The 21,867-nt window shown below is 39.5% G+C and overlaps 1 protein-coding gene across 1 annotated transcript in view; it reads right to left on the bottom strand.

Annotated features, from left to right (window-relative positions):
* The window catches only part of DAW1 (dynein assembly factor with WD repeats 1), a 39,024-nt gene extending 17,427 nt beyond the window's left edge, over positions 1 to 21,597 (bottom strand). Inside the window, exons 1-6 of the mRNA XM_010998006.3 lie at positions 21,531 to 21,597; positions 12,692 to 12,764; positions 8,937 to 9,081; positions 7,390 to 7,448; positions 4,999 to 5,121; positions 3,120 to 3,219 (exon numbers count right to left, since the gene is read on the bottom strand). Coding sequence (XP_010996308.3) covers positions 3,120 to 3,219; positions 4,999 to 5,121; positions 7,390 to 7,448; positions 8,937 to 9,081; positions 12,692 to 12,764; positions 21,531 to 21,570 — 540 coding nt within the window. The 5' untranslated portion in view covers positions 21,571 to 21,597. The remainder of the gene's footprint in view (positions 1 to 3,119; positions 3,220 to 4,998; positions 5,122 to 7,389; positions 7,449 to 8,936; positions 9,082 to 12,691; positions 12,765 to 21,530) is intronic.
* Positions 21,598 to 21,867: the final 270 nt, after the last annotated feature.

The raw sequence follows: 21,867 nt of genomic DNA, 5'->3' as shown, positions 1-21,867 counted from the left end.
ATCCATCAACCCCCATTCACTGGACACGTGGAAGCATCACTCCTGCCAGCATCCCCAGTACTCTCAGTCCCTGTCTTTCAACTGTACCCTTCTTAAAGCTCCTGACAACCTGTATTAGTCTAGGATCTTATCCAAGGCAGCTTAAGAAGACAGCAGGGCAGATTACTAGTGTTACTCATTCATGCCTTCTGTCCTTAATTGTGGCCTCCGTACCATTCTCTACCTCATTTAACACACCTCTGACTCAACACCTTCTCCCATTCTCCATTCCTGCCCCCTCTCCCATCCTCACACCTCCTCAGTTGATAACCTGACCTCCTAACACTTCCCTGGAAATACTGACCTGTCAGGTGGGAGCTTCCTCCCCTGCCCCTCACTTACTTTCCTTCAGTCTCACATTCAGAGGCATCCCTTTGCCATTTTAAACACTGATTTTTCTGCACTCTGAGTGGATATGTGCCCACCAATGTTTCCTTCCCTCTGGACTAGATCCTTCCCAATGGCCTGAAAATATGCTTCAGCTTCTCCCACAGAAAAGTCAAATTCTCCCTTGACTCTATGTGCCCCTTTTTTAACTAACTTTCTTTCCCTTTACAACCAAATTCCTTGGGAAAATAGTCTATCATCACTCGCTGTTTGCCCATCTTCCACTCTGACTCGACTGGAACCACTCTGGATAAATGTCCAGTCGAGAGGTTTGGTTGGTCATCTCAACCTCCATGAGATTCTCCATATTTTCTTCCTTCTGGACTCCTTTGACTGTGCTCTGCTTTTCCTCTCTTCTTATTTATTTTTTGTATCTTTTAGAAGTTTCTCTTCTCCATCTTCAGTCTCCTCCCCATATTCTACCTTTTCCTTTGGGAAATTTCAATTGCTCAGTGGTTTCTATTGCCACCCAGATGCCGTGACTCACACACCCATGTCTTCTCCCCACACCTCACTGCTCAGTTCAGCCCCAAAGAGCCAACTGCCAAATGGATGCCTCTGCTAGGACATGACACAGGGAGATTTTATCACTCTGTCTCAGACATGTGAGTCACATGAAGAAACCTGCTTCTCTTTTCTGTATGGACTTGGTGAAGGGCACTGTCGGTTGCCCGAGTCTGGAATCAGGGAATCATCCTAAATACCTTCCGACCTGCCTCATATCTACTCCTCCAAACCCACTAACCTCTCTCACATTCTCCTCACCAGCCCCACAACGGGCTTTCGCCATCTTTGCTTGGACGGCTACCGGATCCCCAGGGGCCCATGCTTCTGATATTACCCCCCCATTTCTCCACACTGCCAAAAGAATGGTCTTCCCAAAGAGCAAGATTGACCACACCACCTTCCAGCTGAAAAGTCTCAACAGTATGTCAATATCTCCAGGATAGAATCCAAATTCCTTAGCGCAGCATTCAAGACCAGCCATAAATCTACAACATGGCTTCTCCTGCCTCCCCCACTTCAGTCACACAAAGGCTGTGATCTAGCTTCAAAGGGTGACAGGTGTGCCAAGACACTGACACATTTAGCCCAGTCAGCTGGGCAGCACCGGGGATCCCTGCTGCCTGTCAGCTCTGACCGTGGGCAGGCAGCTCTCCCCAGTGTTTGCACGTCTGTATTAGCACCTTCTGTGCACATCAACACAGGGAGGGTTGGGAAGCACTGCTCTGGGCACCCAGAGCCACCTGGCTTCTGAAGCATCTACCATGGTTACACACCTCTTCCGGGCATCTGCTGGTGCAGCTCCCTATGCCTGGAATGCATGAGCCACCTCTGTGCAGAGTCTTTCCTGAACACATCTCCTGGCCAAGAAGGCTTGGTTGCTCCCTCTGTGCCCTCACTGATCTCCCCACCAACTTCCGGCCCACCTACAACATATCTTTGAGCTAATTCATGGACACCTCTACTCCCGCAAAACCGCACAACTCCTGGAGGCCGAGAACTACTTCTGACTCGATTTGGCACCACATGCACATAAGTCAGGGCTGCACACACAGTCAGCACCCAGAAAGTAATCACTGGAGTGATGCTGTGTTCTACAAAAAATACGAACGCCTCTTCCTAGGAACTATAAATAAAGAAAACCTTTTCAAAATTCCAAGGCAGTACGGAAACATGGCCACACTATGAGTATAAGGATAATGTCATTCTTATGACCTTGCGCAAGTCACTATGCTCTCTATGCCTCAGCATCCCCAACTGTAAAATGGGGAAATATCCACCCCTTTGGGCTGTTATGAGAAACAACTAAGCAAATATATGTAGAGGGCTTAAGGCAGTGCCCTGTGCATGTTGAGCGCCACTAAAGGGTGAGTTACAATTTCTCACTGCAGTATCCCCAGTGTCTAGCAAAGTACCTTGAACATACCATGAATGTGAAATGAATTTGAAGGATAAAAATACATTTTTATAATAAACAGACTGTTTATTTTTAAAAGCTATCACTTGTTCCATAGGGTGCCAATTATCTCCCTAATTGTTAGAAGATGGAACAGATAATCGGCCAAGGGCGAGGGCTTCCCAATAGTGAGAGCTATTCCTTATGCAAATTTGAGTTTTAATCACATCCAGAAAACAATCAGCTTAATATTTTATATGATATAAAAGAGTTATTTTAAAAGCTATCTTAAGAACATCATCAACCCTCATCAAGTCAGCTCTCTAAAGACAAGTCCATGAGAAAGAAGAGGTCAGGCTGGATACTCATTGACTTATCACATTATTTGTCTGCTTTGTGCAGATATGGGTCTTTGACAGTATCTGCAAGATATCAAAACTACAGTAGTTTGTAAATTATATCAATGCATAAGATACAGAAACTAAAAATACTAGATCGATTTTAAAATTAATTATAAAGGTATAGCCTCTACTTTTACAATGGAATCCTAAAAAGAAATAGCAACGATGTGCCAATGTAGCCTCATCCCCTGGTGGGGATGCTGACAATGGGGCATCAGGGGAGAGGTGGGGAATATACAGGAAAAATACATTCGTATTTTTCGCTCAATTTTGCTGTGAACCTAAAACTGCTCTTTAAAAAGTAAGGTCTATGGAAAAAAAATAAAAGAAAAAGTAAAACAAAACAAAAACAAAAGGATTGGCAACATAAAAATTTAATAAAATATACTCACTATTTCTGCTGTATGACCCTTAAAGGTGTGATAGCATTTTCCCGTTTCTACACTCCATAGTTTACAAGTCTTATCGAAGGACCCAGTGGCAATTTTGTCACTAAGATTTAAAAATATATGCACAGGATTTGAAAATAAATTCAACCACAGTATTTGATGCACAGAATAAAGATAAGAGATATTAACACATGGATCTCTATCTACTCAGAAATTTACTTTTTTATATAATAAGCAATCCTACATTTGTTTCACTGGATAACAAAATAAAGTTCTAATTTTTGAACAGTATCAGTTTATATGTTTAATTTTTAACATTTTCCATTAAATTTACAAATTATGTTTAAGATTATAATAATTTTAATTAGCACAATGAATATGGTAAAAGATTTAGTTTAGAACATCACTAACAAATAGAAATTAACCATGTGTAATTACTAGAGTTGCAGGAACATGGAAAAATTCTATTAGTAGATCTACTGAAAAGGATAATATCCAATTTAAAAGAAGGAAAGTGGAAAGATATAAATCCAGTTAAACATATGGTTAGATAAGGTTTTGAGAAGTTAGACAGTGAATATCTCCTTGAGAAAATAATACCTATATTATTTCCATTGTAAGGTCTCTGAAGAAGAAAGCGGGCTTAGAGGGGAAGTATGAGAAAAACTCAGTCCCTTTCAGACAGGAGGCTTCCAGTGTTTACCATGGAGCAAGGCCACTGTCAACACCCAACAAGTAAGAGGAGATTAGCCTGTTCCACCTTTGATCATGGAGCTAAAATCTTTTCCTTTACCCCTGAGCCCTGTCTGTCTTCTGTAGCAAGCCATCAGAATTTCATGCAGTCGGGTCATATTTACAGTGCAAGCTCACTGTCTGAAAGTGTGAGGGGTCTTATAGCCCAAAATGCATATCTCAAAGCAAAGCATAAGTGCTCAGCACAGCCGCAGAATTCATAATGACCCAGACTGCACCTAACACCTTGCGTCACTCCTCTGTTCTCAGTCCCCCGCATAGTCTTCTGTGGTCTCTGACACTAGAGGAAAGAAGGGCCCTTTCTGCAATGTTTTCCTCTAACTTTTATAATGATCGCATCTACAACTTAGTAACAATTTTTTTAAAAAGATATGTACCTTTATTATGTTCTCGTAGAAGACAGCAGCTTTATTTTCACACTCCTATTTCATTAGTTTAAGCAATAATTAAATAATTAGACATTGAAAGCACGACCAACATAAGCAGGTTTGTGGACAAATAGAACTAACTTTCACAAGTTTAGAACCTCACCAGTGGGAAGAGTGGTAAAGTATACTGGTGAGTAGTCTAGTTTCTGCAAGCATTCAGGCAGCCGTGGGTACCAGTGGTATGTCATTCAGAAAGATAGAGAATCTTGGTTCATCTACTGAATGGGTTAACCAGAAGTTAGTTTAAAAATACTTCTGTATTTTGTGCTATTATTTAGTATGTTCCTACACACATTTTTTTCTGCCTGTAAGACTATAAATTGACAGAAGTAAACCATATTATGCATACAGGTCACATCCTCCAGCACCATCAGTCCAGCACTATTAACAGGGCAGGAACTGCCTGTCAGAGAACTCCCAGGGGTAGAGAGTCAGCCTGCCTGAGCCTGGACTCCTGCTCACTTCTCTACTGCTGTGTGATCCTGGGAAAGGTACCTGAACTTTACATACTTTCTATGAGGATAGTAATATCTATCCCAAAGCTTCTTTAAGCCCTGAAGATGGTTTTCAAAGCATGTCAGGCATTCAGGAAATTTTAATTCTCTGCTTCCTCCTTTCCTCCCCCAACAGATGGAGGGAAAGAAGAATAAATGGATTAATGGATTAATAAGGACTAAGTGAGTGAGTGAATGTCTCATTACCCGTAAGGATTGTTGAATGCTATGGCATAAACCACATTCCTGTGACCCTCCAGGGTGTGAAGCTCCTCTCCAGATGCCGTGTCCCAGAGTTTGCATGTCCGATCATAGCTCCCTGTGATAAAGCTAACACAAGGAGCATAAACACATCGCAAGGCGGGAAGAGCAGCAGTGTGTCAAAAGAGACCTCACTTTTTGCCTGCAACATTATAACTCCATTTATTCCGCTTTCTACAAGGGAAATTGTGTGTATGCAGAACAGTTAAATTGGGAACAATATCTAAATCCTTTGACTTAAAAATTTTCCAACTTTACCCCAAACTAAATAAAGAGTCATTCTACCAATGATCATTCCTAAAATATAAGTAAGTGTATAATTAAGTGATGTTAGTATTCAGAAACCTTTTCTGAAACTCTAATATATCTCAACAAACAGCATCATTCTTCCAGCTGATCAAACCATGAAATCTTAGCATCATCTTTGATTCCGTTCTCTCCCTCACATCCCACACAAAATCTACTAGCAAATTCTGTTACCTCAGCCTCAGAATACATCCCTAGCATGGCCACTTCTCACTAGCTCCATTACCTCCATCTCTTGCCTAAACAAATGAAAACACTTTCTAATAGGTCTCAGCTCACACGTAGTCTTTGTAAACCTGTTTTCCTCACCGAAAGTGGAGTTGTCATTTTTAACCTCCCTTAAATGGCCTCCTAGCAATCTAAAGGAAAATTCAAAGTCTGCTCAGGGTCCACAAGGCTGGAAGCCTTGGCTATCTCTGGGACCCCAACGTCCCCCCAAAACACACACTGATCAGCCACATTCACCTCCCCGCTAGTCTCTGAAAAACTGGATTGTTTCTTTCCCACCTGTTAGTCCTTCTACCCATCTGGTTTACCACCCTCTATGGTTACCCAGGTCCTGGAATACGACTGGGATACTGAGAAGTGTTCAATAAATAGGTGTTTAATACTTAACAATCCTTTAATGCGACTTCTACTACAGGAGTTCCTAGTATATTGACCTCTAATAGTTTAAAGTAAAACAGCAGTATCTTAGTTATTCCTTAAATACTCCATGAGGAAAGATATTTCCCAAACACAGGGGAAAAATGCACACTTTTGAAAAGTCGGTCTTAATGTGAAGTGGTAAAAATAAAAGGTGGTGAATTCTGGTCTCTAAATCCAACTAAACAGGAAGGTTGACAAGGCAATGTATCTTTGGTTCTCTACTAAGCATTTCCTCCTAGCTTCTTGGGGAATATAAATTGGTACAATCATTACGGAACACAGCATGGTGGTTATCAAAAAATTAAAAACAGAATTACCACATGACCCAGCAAGACCATTTCTGGGTATATATCCAAAGGAAATGAAATCAGGACCTCACAGAGACACCTGCATTCCCCTGTTCATTGCAGCATTATTCACTATACTCAAGGTATGGAAACCACCTGAGTATCTGTCAAAGGATGGACAGATGAAGAAAATGTGATATATACATGTATATAATGAAATATTATTTGGCCATGAGGAAGAAGGACATCCTCCCATTTGCTACTACATGGATAAGCCTGAAGGACACTATGCTAAGTGAAATAAGCCAGACACAGAAGGACAAATACCATATGATCTCACTTAAATGTGGAATCTAAACAAATAAATAAATAAAGTTAAACTCACAGAAGCAGCAGTAGTTACCAGGGGCTGGCGGGGTGGGAAATGGGTACAAAGTTGCAGTTATGTAGAAATAAGTCTAGAGATCGAATGTACCGGCACGATGACTATGGTTAATAATACTGTACTGAATACTGGAAATCTGCTGAGAGAATAGACTTCCGATGCTCTCATCACACTCATAGAAATTGGTCATGTAAGGAGATGATGTGCTAATTAGCTCGATGTAGTAATCATTTTACTGTGTATGTGTATATCAGATCATCATGTTGTATACCTTGCATGTACACAATTTAAAAAAGAAGTATCCCATGATTATTAAAAATTAGAAACCAAGAAGAGAAATAGACATACACATAGAAATAAATAAGCAGAGCACAGGGGATTTTAGGGCAGCAAAACTGCTCTGAGTGTCACCATATTGGTGGATAGATGTTGTTAAACATTGGCCAACCCAGAGAATGTACAAAACCCGTGAGAATTCTAATATAAGCTATGAACTTTCCATGATAGTGATGTGTCAGTATAGGTTCGACAACTGTAACAAATGCAGGTCTCTGTGGGCATGTTGATAGTAGGGGAAGCTATGTGTGGGGCACGAGGCAGAGGGCACGCAGGAAATCTCTGTACCTTCTGCTCAATTTTACTGCAAACCTAAAACAGCTCTAAAAAATAAAGTCTAATAAATTTTTTTAATAAATAAACACAGAACCTTACCATGAGCCTGATTTATTAAGTGCAACATTTGTCAATGGCAGTATATGGGCTCTGAGAACCTTCAATGAGAGAAAACATTTATTTTAAACTCACAGTTGTTTGATCCATTCATTTTAACTTCAAACCAATGAAAACATTCAAATTTATCTTAATCATATGTAATAAATGGACAATATACAGCATCTGAACAAATGAGAAAAAATATATTTTAGTTTCTATTACTAAGACCAACAGCACATTTGGTAGTTACAAATAATTACAGAAACATAGTTGGATCTGTGTTTTCCATCAATTTGCCTTTAGATAGATTATGGCTATAAGATACCAAATAGCACTAACTTACATTGTCTTTTACATATTGCTCATGGTTTTGTATATATGCATAAACAGTGCTTATAGGAAATAAACTCGATACATCTCAAGTACAGATTTACAATGCGTTATTCCTTTTTGAATCCTAAAGCTCCCTTGGAGTCAAGGTATGTCTTGTTACTTATCTTTCCATACCCATGTCTAGCACATAGTGGATGCTTAATATTTATTGAATAAATAGACTTAAATCGGATAGTCTGTTTACAGACGGAGTAATTGGCTAGACTGGGAAAGCCCCAATTTTTCTGTTGCCTGAGTATAACAGTTATGTCTATTGCCTGAGTATAACTATTAATAGTGTCCCCTTTCACTATCAAAAATGTTCCCTTTGGAGGATAAAGTACAATATCATGCTAGTTATAGAGCTCATATTTGAAGTTAAATAGTGCCACCAGCTGGAAAAAGAAATAGTGCAATAACCACCATCCCCTTTGAGTAAATTGAATGAATACAGAAAATTGCTTTGATATTTTATATCAGACAGAATATGCTAAGTACATAAATAATAAGTACATTTAAGTCATAAAAAAGAAAATCAATGATGCAATTCTAGAATAAATCATTAAATGTTAAATAAAGAAAAAAGGTGTTCTTGAAGTAATAAACACTTCTTATATTTTTTAAAATAATAAAATAAAATACATATTACATATAAATAATGTAATATGATAATAATATAAAAATATATTAAGTTTTAAAAATACTTGCTATATTTTAATTTAGTCACCAAAATTACAGAGAAAATAAGTTTTACATTGAATTTAAATTATTACTTAACCTATATCAATAAATAATTTACTTAAATATATTTTAGTTCACATGGAAGCAGAAAATTTGAAATATTGATATATCACAAAATAAGTCTTAATATTACTCTAACTGAAAAAAATTTTACTTATTCAATAACTTAGAACTACTTTTATGGTTATCCTTTAGATTTATCATATAAAAAAGAGTTCAAGTTAATAGTACAAATCTTTATTGAGCCTCTCAACAAATAAATTTTGAATTTCATTCATTCATTCAATAAGCATTTATTAAGACTTAGTCTCAGCAAAAATGTGTGATGCACTGAGGGAAAGAGAAAACGTGAACAGTATTTTACCTCAGATCAGCAAAGCAGTTAAGTTACTCACTGAAGTTCCTCTAGTTAGTATTTTTAAAGCATGCTTTACCTTAAATAGGTAGAATTTGTGGTTGCTGTGCTGTTTGAGTTTATTCTGTAATCTCTGTATTAAAAGTTTGACTTGGTCTGATCGTGAAGCTGTGATTAGAGGTTCTGCTTTCTGTATCTCTTCTACTAAGGCGTTGACATCTGTACTGAAATGCACCAAAAGAAAAAGGTTTTTTTTTTTCCGTGCCAAAAATTGCCTACACGTTCATTACATGAAAGATTGCATTCCTTAACGAAACGCAATGTTTATAAAATGTCAACACCACCATCATCGTTACCAAGAGATTTCTGGGGAGAAAAATCACAGAAATCAAAAAGCACTGTGGCCCCGAAAAGCTGCCTGGTTTCCCTTGAAAGCCTTCCCATTCACTGAGACCTCTCCCAGGGGAGGTGTGCAAAGATTCTGATTTGCTTACCCAGGAAGGCCAAGTGCACACTGCTTCTGAACACGAGCTCTTTTTATCTGTATTTTCCTGTTTCTTTTTTCTTTAAATGAACATATATTGAGTGTGCCTGGTCCTACTGTATTTTTCACCTGATAGATGTTCTCTTATTTAATCCTGTAACAACCCTGTAATTTAATGCTTTTATCATAACTATTTTAGGGATGAAGAAACTGAGGTTCAGAAAGGTTAGGTTTTCAGTGCTTTTAGAGAAAGAAACAGTACCTAACCAAAAATAAATATTCAAAGTATTATTACTATTATTATTATCATTATTATTATTAATTTCTTCTGGGCTGTAACATTATTTCCCTGAAAGAGAACTGGTTTGAAAAGTACAGATGCAAGTTTTCCCTAGTATTCAGATAATCTACGGCAATTCTGGTAAATTGTGCTAGACAGATATATTAACTCAAGATAAATAATGTCTGTATAGAGCAAATAATCCAAAATAGGTCATTTTGCAAAACACGTCACAAATACTCATTGAGAAAAGATTCGTGGCCCAGCTGGCTGACAGCCTCCAGATGCAGCTCCTTTGGGACCCAGCTCAGCACCTGCGCCCAGGGCTTGCTCTTGTCCGGGACCCTCAGCCCGGAGCTGAGCAAGGGGACCTCAGAGCCTGGCCCTTTCTGCCCCACGAGGGACTCTGCAAACCAGCCAGCTTCGTTGCGGAGCATGGCTTTGGGCGGGCAGGGACTCTGCTGTCAAATCTGCGTGGTCTTCACGGTTGACGGCTGCTCCTGCCTAACCCTGCCTCATCCTTGGATCTGTCATGGGTGTCACTTCCCTATCACCGTGGACCCACCTACTTCTGTCTCAGCATCTGCTTCCCAGAAACTCAAAGTCTGATAAGCATCCTCCTCCTCTTCACAAACACACGTTCTCTGAGCTCCCGTTTTGTGCAAGGCGCTAAGCTAGGAGACCACTCATTCAACTAGCATTTATTATCTGCCCTAGGTTAGGCCCTGGCCCCATCTCTCAAGAAACACGGTCTATTGGAGTAACAGTGAGTATTGGGGATGGAAACAAATCAGAGATGGTTCATAATGATGACTCTGATAAACACTGAGAGTCAGTTGTCAGAAAGGTTATAGCTTCATAAGAATTAAAAAGATAATAATGCCCCTTGGAAAGGTTTCCAACAAATGTTATGAATCAAAATAGATTTACTGGTTGTACCACAGCACAGGGAACTTTACTCAATATCTTGCAGTAACCTATAACTAAAAAGAATATGAAAATAAATACATGTATGTATATGCATAACTGAATCACTATGCTGTACACCAGAAATTGACACAACACTGTAAACTGACTATATTTCAATTTAAAAAAAATTCCTAGCAAGAGCCAAATTAACCAGATATTTAATCCATGCTAACCCTGCCTTACTCTGTTATTTTCCAATACAGTAATTCCGTATGTTATATATAATACAAGAGGTTTTTTTTTTCTTTTTGCAAAATACTTTTGGAGTCTTGGCCAGAACTAGAAATAAGATCCATCCTTTGAGACTTTTTTTTTCAACTTTAAGACATTTATTCACTGCACAGGATGACTATGGCATCCTATGAAAAAGCTCAATTTTTGGTCACAGTGTTAATTGCTCCTGGTTTCCCAGCCCCACAAGCCCGCTTTGAAGTGACTGAAGGATCCATACATTGTAAGTAAAAAAATTCTGTGTTTTTGGAAGTCATACTTTCATACAGAAGTCTATCTGTGCCACTCATATGATGTTCTACTCTGTACAAGTTGTTTCTCAAAGACAATAAGCCCACTGAGGCAGGATATATGATTGGTATCTTTATAGCCTCTCATAGACTCTGACCTAGAGCTTTCCATGCCAAGTACATCACTGCTGACTACATAAATGAATGTCTAACAAAGGAACTTTCTGCACGCTGGCATAATCACACAAGTCAGTAATGTGTTCTATTTATAAAAATAACAAAAAGATTGATTGGCTCTCAGGTCTTGCCTTCCTTGAAAACAGCTCAAATAAGAAATGGTGTAGATAAAACTCAAAGATATTATCCATGCCATTATTTATTCTTTGATTTTAAAAAAAAAATGCCTATTGAGGACCTTTTCTACACCAGGCACCTGGAATAAGACTTGGACTCTAACTAAGCCATCACCTTTGAGCCATCCTCTGTCTTCCCCATAAGACAAGTCTTCCCCTTAAACTCCAAGCCTCCTGAGTGGCAGCAGCTCTCACCAGCCATCAGGCACCAGAGAGCAGCCCATGTTTAATTTTGGTTACATGAGAGGTCCCTTTGCTGATGGTCTCCGTTCCCCTTCCTACGAATCATGACAACGTAAAAGGACAGTCACAATGGAAAATTGCTAGTTCCTCTGGGCCACACTGTGAAACACATATCGCAGTATTTTTATTGTTTTGTTCCTCACCCACTGAGAGTAGCTTCACCTTATCTGAACTTGAGCTCAGATATAATCTAGAACAGGTAAAATCAGTCTCACTCTGTCTCTTTATGTGAAGTTTTGCACAAGGTTTTCTAAAGGGAGTGAATTCGGAACAACATGATCTCACAAGGAGATTTCTTCTGAGTGCACACCAAGCTTCGGAGACAAAGATTTGGTCACCCCAACTCTGCTCCCTGACAATTAATGTGGAAGATCGGATGCGGTCAGCCTTGTGAAATATTTATCTACTGAGAAAATAGTAAGGCTTGGGAATGTTCTTAAAATTCAATAACCAGGACTTTTCAAAAGTGTTAGTCATCAAAAATAAGGAACATCCGAGAAAGTCACAACCACAAGGAGCCTAAGGAGACTCATGACTAAATGTTACGTGGTATCCTGGCTAGGATCTTGGGAGAGAAAAAGAATGGGGCAAAAACTAAGGAAAACTGAATACAATACTGTCTTTCGTTAACAATAATAGATCAATACTGGTTCATTAATTGTGACAAATGTACCGTCCTAATTAAGATGTTAATAATAGGGGAAACTGTCTACGGGGTACATGGGCACTCTTTCTTCACAACTTTCCTAAAATTATTCTAAACTAATAGGTTTATTTTTTGTAAATTAGGCCGGTTTGGGAAGAAGAAAAGAAAGATTAATGATCCTTTTTCCACCTCCTCCTCATTCAGCAAGACACTCAAGTAAAAGTCACTGAAACAAACAGGAAGTAATACACCATGGACCAATATTTTTTTCTTTTCTTTTTTTTTCAGTAAATGTGTTGTCTTCAGATTACACAGCTTGTGCATACATCATCCTGTGTCAGGGTTTCCCAGCAACGATCTTGGATAGGAAGTACATGTTGCATCTACAGCCAGCTTACCTGGGATCAAGATCAAGCAGATCTATGGATTTGGTCTTTAATTCTCCACTGTTTTCATATTCCAACATAATTCCTAAGAAACAAACAAATATGTTATAAAACACTTATGATGGCAGCCTGTGCCAAAAGTTAGCCTACTTTGACAGATTTTTCATTCTCTTTTTTCCAGTTTTTTAAATTTTTCAACCTAAAACACATGCAGGGACGTCTGATTTCAAAACAAGATTGCGGAGACCCATTACCCCTTGATCCATCCTCTAAGCACAAATAAAATCACGTGACATTATTCTATAATGCTAGAGTAACTGAAAGTTGAACAGAAGACGGTGGATGGCTAGAGGCCTCAGGATTTGAGCAATGACAACGTGGTGAGCTCCCCAAATTGTCTTCTTATTTCCCATCCACCCCCAACACTGGGGGCCAGAGGGACTTGCAGCCTAGAACCACCAAAAATTGTAGATAACAAAATCAAAAACAACAACAAAAAGCTTGCTCTCCGTGGCCAAAGGATCAGGAAAATAGAAGTCAAACAAAGTGCTAGTGGGGAGCCCTCAACTATGCTCTACCATGGGGGCCCCTGCAGGCAGTCCCAGCCACCCGTGGAAGCCCACTGCCCCAGTCCCCACTGCAAAGCTGGGCCCCAGCGCGGTCTCATCTGCCCACAGCAGCCACAGCAGCAAAGCCCCACACCATCTCAACTCCTGCTCCTCAGCCTGTGTCCCAGGGGGCCATCTCATCTGCCTATGGCAGCAGCAGCGAAGTCCCAGGACCTCCCAGACCCCATTCCACAACAAGGTACCAAAGCAGTGGCTCCCTGACTGTCAACCAGCAGCAAACCAAGCCCGGGGCTTGTCCTCCACCCCTGAAAGGTCACAAAGTGAGAGCAGGCACACTGGGGACATACCTTCTGCCCCTGCAGGTGGCACCAGCAAAGACTAAGCCAGAGACTTGCTAAGACAAAGCAAAGCAGGAGTCTTAGACCAGACCAGAACAACACTGCAAAGGCTCAGAAAACTCAAGTGTCATTGTAACTAAAGCCCACAAAAGCAGAACAACACTATGTGCTAAGTCTAAACATAGTAAAATATAAAATAAAATGTTTATATAAAAATAAAATGTTTATATAAAATAAACATGCCAAAATAGACTTAGGTAGAGTCAAGAGTCTCCCGGATACAATAAAAAGTCATTCATTATTTCAACAGCTGTGAAAATATAGTTAATAAACCCCAAAACCCAAGATACAATAAAAAAAATTAAATCGCCCATCACACCAAGAACCAGAGAAAGACAATCAATAAATGCCAACGTGGAGATGAATCAGATCCTGGAATCATCTGGCAAGGATTTTCAAGGCAGTGTGATGAAAATGCTCCAGCAGTCATTGGCAAATTCACTTGAAACAAATGAAAAATCTTAGAAAACAAATAGAAGGTATTAAAACAAATTATGGGAATTATGGAATTACAAAAAATACAGTAACTAAAATGAGAAACTTGCTGAGCAGGCTCAATAGTAGAGTGAAGACGATGAAGGACAGAATCAGTGAACTTGAAAACAAATTAATAGAATATGTTCAGTCTGAACAACAGAGAGATAATAGACTGAAAAAAATTGAACAGAGCCTTTATTGTAACACGTCTAGGGATATGCTCTGGGCTCTCCCAGTCCCCAACACAAAGCTGGAAAGTAGAACTGAAAAGTTTTGGCCTCAGGACCACTTTAAACTTTTTAAATTATTGAGAATTTTGATTTTTCTAATATTTTCCACATTAAAATTGAGAAATTTTTAAAACAATTATTAAAATGTTTTAAGTAGCAATAGTAAATTCATAGCATGTTAACACAAATAGCATATCTTATAGAAGTAACTATTCCCCCCACCAAAAAAAAGGCTGAAGGGTAACACTTTTGTAAATCTCTTTAATATCTGACTTAACTAAAGACAGCTGGATTCTCACCTCTACTCCTGCATTTAAGCTACTGTTGTAGGATGTTTTAAATTAAGTATAAGAAAAAATCTGGGCATACACAGATACGTTGTTAGAAAATGGAGGAATATTTTAATTGGCTTTTTGTGTAAATTAGGATATTCTTCTCTGATACTACATTACAACTCAACAAATGGTAATTTTATAAAGATTGGTTGCAATTCAGAATCTAAAACCACATCAGTGAACTGTTACATTAAAATCTATTGGTCTGTCTCACACTTTCAATTGATCTTTTACCACGTGTGATTCACAACATCGTGCTTGATACTTGAAAAATATTAGTTTATTGAGTTCTAAATGTGGACGTATTTCATCACACAGTCTCAAAAAATCACATTTGTTAATATCTCTGTCAATAGGTATCATCAGAAAACTGTTTTGCTGTTGATAAACTGTCAAGCTTATGATGTTAGATACAAATTTTCTGAAGTTCTAATTTTTGCTTTGAAAGGTCAAATTTTATCACTGGCAAGAAACAGTGATAAGTTTTGCTTGAACATTTCAGGCTCACTTTGTTCATTTTCAAGAAAATGTCTGCCTAATGTCCAAGTCTGAAAGCCATGTTTGTTTCTCAGTCTTTCATGTGAAAATGATGTTCCGGGAAAGGAGAAATGGCGAGCTCATCTTTCAGCTCAAACAGCTGCACAAGCACTTTGCTCAAGTTAACGCTTGTAGATCACTGTGCAGCAAGAGTGCTTGTAAGTACTTTTCTACTTTATCACCCAAATCACGAGTACTCACATGTCAGTAGTTCAGTACATTAATAATCTGTATTGCTCCACCAAGGACATTCTTAAGTAAAACTGAGGATCTGGGGGGGAGAGGGGTTGTTTGATTTTCCTACTGCAAGTGTGTCAGTGAAGAATACAGCGGCCACTGTTAGAGTTTGGTGCCATTGCTTTATTTATAGGAAAGTACCAGCAGTTTCACCTTCCATTGCTTTTGCACCACTAGTGCAAATATCTATACAGCGAGAAAAGCAAATATCTAGTGTTATTATAAAAAGGGATTTGACAATGAAAGAGATCCCCTTACACTTTGAGAATCACTGTAACTGACCATAATTTGATGTAACAGATACGATTCCAGCAGCAATTCAGATCAAGGGTGAATAGGAAATTCTATCCAAACACTGTATTTACTTTTCAAAAGCATTGAAACATTGAGACAGAATGTAGCAGAGTCAAAAAGGCATGTACTTGGCATCAAACAGATCCAAGTCTAGTTCCAGCTCAATTCCTTACTAATTTCATGATACTAGTAAAGCAATCTCTTTATGTCTCAGTTTTCTCATCTGTGAATCACACCTTCAGTTCACTGGTTAGGATTAAATAACATGTATATAAAGCACTTGGCATACAGTATGTCTTACTAAATAGTGCTTATTATACAGTATCAAATACTACCTTGTCACATCATCTACATGGCTACCTTGTATTACCTAAATTGCATTGATGCGTTTTCTCCGCAGTGAGATTGTAACATATTTGGGAGAATAAAACATGTTTCTTTAATACTCCTAGGAGGAACTTCCTCAGAATGAGTCATGATGATTTATGCATGTAGTAGGGACATGATTTGGCCAAGTTCAAGTACCAAACAGTACTGTCAAATGGATGAGACTTACACCTTCCCCTCTCTGGCTTCCATTTCTCCTTCAGTTTTCTCTCCCAGCAATAACTGATTCATTAGACTGTGTGTTCCTGAGTCTGTCTTCTCCTTATCCCTAGGGTCTACCACAAAATGCCGTACCCAGGAAATGTTCAATAGTGTTCATTGACTACACAAACTAACTGGCAGATGATCTGATGAGTGTCCCCAGACTGGTGCAGTTGACATTGCTTGGTGCAGTTGACAATCCCCGTCTTGATAGCACATGTCCTTTCAGAAATAATCAACACCGTGAACAACTCCCTCCTTCCTCAGACGCTACCTGCAATAGGCTTTAGTGAAATTTCTGTCTTTTTCTCCACTTTGCTACTTTTCATTCTCCTTTACTGGTGCCTCCTCTTCTGCCTGATCTTTAAATACTGATGGTCTTTAGGGCTCAGATCTAGGAATTCTTCTCTTCTTACTTTACATTTTTCTCTATATAAATTCACCCAAACCCATGGCTTTAACTGTCATCAATGTACCAACAATGACTAATTGTTAACGCTTCAGTCTGGACTTCCAGTTCCAGTCATGTAGATGTCTCTCTCGCACTTCAATCCAGTTCCAGATCTGACCCCTTCAGTCCTGCTTCTCCTCTAGTTTCTTTCTCAGTGTGCAAGTGAAGAAAAGATCACATTTATAATTGATTTATAAATATAAAATGAACAATAAATGTGTAAGACCTAGATATACTATTGGATATAAGAGAAAATTGTGATAAGTGGAGAGACATACTTCTGGATGAGAAAATTCAATATTGTGAAAATGGCAAATTAATCTATGGAATTAGAGTAATTATAATGATTTTCTTTTTGGGAATTTGAAAATTTACCAAATATTATAAAAAGTCAAAAACAATAAAGTGTGACCCTGATAAAAAATTAGATCAATATAATAGAATCACTTATGTATGGAAAATTTAAAATAAAGTGAAGATAAAATTTCAAATTAATGGGGAAATAATGAATTTTTCAATAAACAACAATGTAAAAATTAGTTGGATTTTAGAAATATTAATAAAATTGGATTTCTACCATACAATGTACAAAAATATATTCTAGGTCGATTAGACATTTTTATATTTAAAATAAAATATAAAATGGTCTAAATAATAGAAGATATTTAAATCTTAGTGTCTATAATTGGCCTTTTAAGCATGATACGAAACTCAACAGTTAAAAAAAACAAAATTGATGAATTTGCCTGAAATAAATTTTAAGCTTCTACACAGTGAAAGATACCACAAAGTTAAAGATAAATGATAATCAGCAAAAAAAAAGTCAACTATACATACAAAGCTTAAAGAACTTAATATTTTAAAAACACTAAAAATGATTTTAAGAAAATGAACAATGAACAAAAGGCATGAATAGTCAATTTGCAAAGAAAGAAAGACAGGATCAATAAACAGACCAAAACAAAATGTTCCCAATGTTATCAATAAGAAATACAAAATAAAATAGCAGATACGGTTTTTATCCATTAGATTAGCAGAAGTTACAAAGACGGATAACACTCAATATTAGCAAGGCTGGGCAAACGGGCATTTTCAAATACTGTTGATGGATACATTGGGGGAGGGTCCTTCCAAGGGGCAATCACACCGTCAGTGGGCTGAGGGTGACCTTAGGTATCCCTTGATGAATTTTTCAAAATTTGGTTATAAGTGACACTACTTTTATAATAAAAAAAGTAAGAGGAAAAAAAGAACATGGAGGAAATGGAGAAGAGGATAAGAGACCAACGTTATTAGACTATAAACTCTTGAAGATCAAGAGTCCCATAAGGTTACTTGAAAACTCAAGAACTTTCATGTACTTTTTCAGTGCCTTGAAGCATACAAAGTTTCTATCAATTCAAGATAGTGTTACCATCAAGCACTATTTCTCTCCTGTTCTGGAGTTTTGGGGGTTTTGCATTTTATATAAGGATGCTCATGGACTACGTATTATTGAGAAAAGTAGACATTCAATGTATATTTGAGTAAATAAATAATGTAGACATTAAGTAATATTATCATAATCCTTAACTCAGGGAAAGGTTTGAAAGAATTAGTGACAGTTCACACAGCATAATCTAATTTCCTGAACACATGCATTTTAAAAATCAGCAAACAGAGTTAACAAAATTCTGCTTTCCTTATTCACAATTGTCTTGTTTTTAATAAAATGAAAAATGGTAAAACCCCTACAGTCAACTGCTAAAAATTGGTGGGGTTGCTGTACAAACAGATCTAGGAAATAAAACACAAAATCTGAAACATGAACATTTACTTGACTGCTCCATGGTGACCAGACGTGGAGGCAATATGCTCGCCGAGCTCCAAGATGAACGAGAGGCTGTGACATGTGCAGCGAGGAACACAAGCAGAAAACAGATAGAGATGCCCACAGGAATGCATGTTGCTCTTCAGTGATTGCTTCCCACAGTATCTTAATATTCTTGACCTACCCCTGGCTGTGAACTATTATGCAACAGGTGTGATTCCCAGAACACGTAAGTAAGAAGCCACTACCCCAAAAGTTTTGCAATGTACTAAGAGGCTAAGCTTCAAAAGATAATTGTATTCCTTATCCAGATCGTATTCAATCAACAGAAACCTTTAACGTCTTCAGAATACCAACCAGTTCAACGAATACTTATTTAGTTCCTTCTTGCAGACAAAGAACTAGGAGCCTACATGCAATCAATAAAAGACAAAGATTGTCGTAACTGAGTTGGTTGAAAAGCATGTATTCAACACCTACACTTCACAAAGTGAAGAGCTTCGTTCTTAGTGAATGTCGAGATAAAAAGGGAGTGTCCCATATTTGATTTGCCAAATTATTGCTACATTCCTTAGTTGTCAGGAATTTAGGTAGGGAGAGGAATAATTCAGTGGAAGCCAACAAATGAATGCTCCCAACCTATCTGTGAGTCAAATAAAGAGGGAGGACTGAAATGAAAGGATTAGGAGGTAAAAGTAATTGCTTTATCGGCAAAAAGGATAAAAGTACCATGAGGATGATTCAGTGGTGAGTGATTTTTTTCCTAGTCGATAAGGTTATTGCAACATCCACATGCTATTCAGTAGTGTCTTGGAAACCTGCATCTCCTATGGCTTACCAAAGATTAGAATTCAGAAATTAAGCATGCAGCTTGCTGAATGGCATGACCTTATTATAAGACAATCATTAAGACAACAGTCACAACTATGAGTCTGAAGCTTTACTTGAGTTTAAAATTGCTATTAGAACCCTGGACTTTAGAGCCAGCATGGACCTTGGAGATCACCTCTCTGACCCACTCATATTTCAAGACAAATTCTGCTTAACAAACAGCATCTCATTAAAGCTGTTCATTTATTTAACAAATATGTGAGCGCAGCCACAGAGGCCCCATTCACCTAGAGGCTCTACTCCAGGTGCCAGAGACACTGTAATAAATGAAATTAATGAAGCCCCTGCCCTCATGGAGCTTTTATTCCAGCGGCGGAGACTAAGCAAGATAAATAATTTAAATTATGGTAGGCCACATTGAGATGATGCTAAGAAAAGACAAAGCAAGGAAAGGGGCTCTCAAATATCTTGAAAAGAAGTTGTAAGTTCTAAAAGGGGGGTTTCACTTTACTCACTTTACTTACTTTTAAGGAAAATGTAAAAGTGCCAGCTTACGCAGATGTCCAGGGGAAGAGTATTCCAGGCAAAAAGGCCAGCCACTGCAGAGACCCTGAGTGGGGCATCCCTGGTCATCTAAGGAACACCAGGAAGAGAAGTGCCGTGGCGGGTGTGGGGGGACAGGTGAGGTCAGGGGGCAAAAGGGGGGCAGGTCCTATATGGCCTTGGACACCATAGGCCTTTCAGTTTAAGTGAAATGAAAAGCCACTGAAGGGCTGAAGCAGCAGAGTGGCATGATCAGATTTGTGCTCTTAACAGAGTCACGCCACTAAAGTGGGGCAAGTGTGAGGCTCCCTCCAGCAATAATGAGACTGGTGGCCGAAGTGGTGGAGAGAAGTTGTTGAACTCTTGTCTGTATTTTGAAGGTGAGCTGGCAGGGTGTTTATTCCTGGACCAAATGTGGAATGAGCAGGAGAGGAGAAAAGGATGAGCCCAAAGTTTTCGCATAAGCAAGTGGGGGAGTGGAGCCTCCATTGACTGAGATGTGGGAGACCATGGGAAGCTGCGTGTGAGATGCACCCTGGACATCCGAACGAAGAACCAGGCAGGCAGTTGGGTACTCAGGACTACTCAGGATGGTTTTTAAGCCTTGCAAATAGATGAGATCACCTAGCGAATGAGTACAGTTAGACAAGTCCAAGGACAGAGAGTGGGAACCCTCCAACGTTAAGGTCAGAAAGAAGAGGACAAGGTAAAAAGATGGATGGAGAAAGAGTGAGGAGGCAGGAAAAAAAAAAAAGTGTGTGTCCTGGAAGCCACAGGAAGGCACAGTGATCAAATGGTTTGAATGCTGCTGCCTGATCAAGAAAGACAAGGACTGAAATGTGATACGGCCAGAGGATTTAGCAACGTTGCAGGCGGTCATTGGGTCTCTTGGAATTGTGGGATCTTTACCTGTAAAACCAGAGGACTAGGCAAAGCTGTCCTGCTCTAAATCTATAGCATTCTAGCATTCTCTGGGTTTATTTCATAATCCCTTAACTCACTGGAAACTTTGTAAGCCCCATGTCAAGGAGCACAAAGGTGTAGGGAGTAGGCCCACAATAAATGTGTGGATTGATTGACGTGCAGAGTCGAATGCAGCCACTAACATAACATGCTTTTTAAGTATGCATTTTCCTTTGCATACTCAACACACCTTGACTTGATCATTCTGGTGCTTTAGGGGAAAAAAAAATGCAATTTGGTGCTTGTCTGTGTCTTCACTTCCAGAAACCAAAATCCCATGACATCGTTAATCACCATCTCTCCCTCCCTGTCCACTTCATTCCTAAGTAACCAGGAAGCATTATAACTCAGCAATTTAAAAGTTTAAAGACTTCCTAAAGCAGTCTTTTTTCAAGTTTTAAGGAACAGAGTCCAGCATGCCAAGGAGTGAGGGGCCCAATCTGGGAGGCGCCAGGCTTCCCTTCGCACATGGGTCACCCACTCCGGACCCGCCTTTCCCTCAGGTCCCCGCACCCGCCTCCCCTCGCAGACCCTCTCGGTGCCAGAGGCCAGGACCCCACGTGAGGGCAGAGGTGGCTCGGCCGGTACCTGGTGGGTAATACCGGAGCAGGAGGCTCTTGAGCTTCATCTTCTCGCTCGGGGACCACCAGGCGACCGACTTGGTCGCCATAGAAACGGCCAAACAGCGGACAGCGCCGGCGCGCATGCGCGGGCGCCACAGCGGGCTCCCAGGGCGCCGGACGTAGAGCAAGAGCTCCTGGGACGCATCCTGCAGGGCCGGCGGCCCAGGACCCGCGCCGGGGTCCCGGAGATGCGCGGGCGCAGAGCGCGCCCTGCTTCCGCCGCGGCCCGCATCTGTCTGGGTTTCGCGGGGGCGCCAGGGCGCGGCGCGGGGAGGACGCGCCCTCCCGCGCCGCCGCCACGC

This window comes from Camelus dromedarius, chromosome 4 (assembly GCF_036321535.1).
Source record: "Camelus dromedarius isolate mCamDro1 chromosome 4, mCamDro1.pat, whole genome shotgun sequence".
Taxonomy (NCBI): Eukaryota; Metazoa; Chordata; class Mammalia; order Artiodactyla; family Camelidae; genus Camelus; species Camelus dromedarius.
This window is presented reverse-complemented; position numbering and strand designations above follow the sequence as displayed.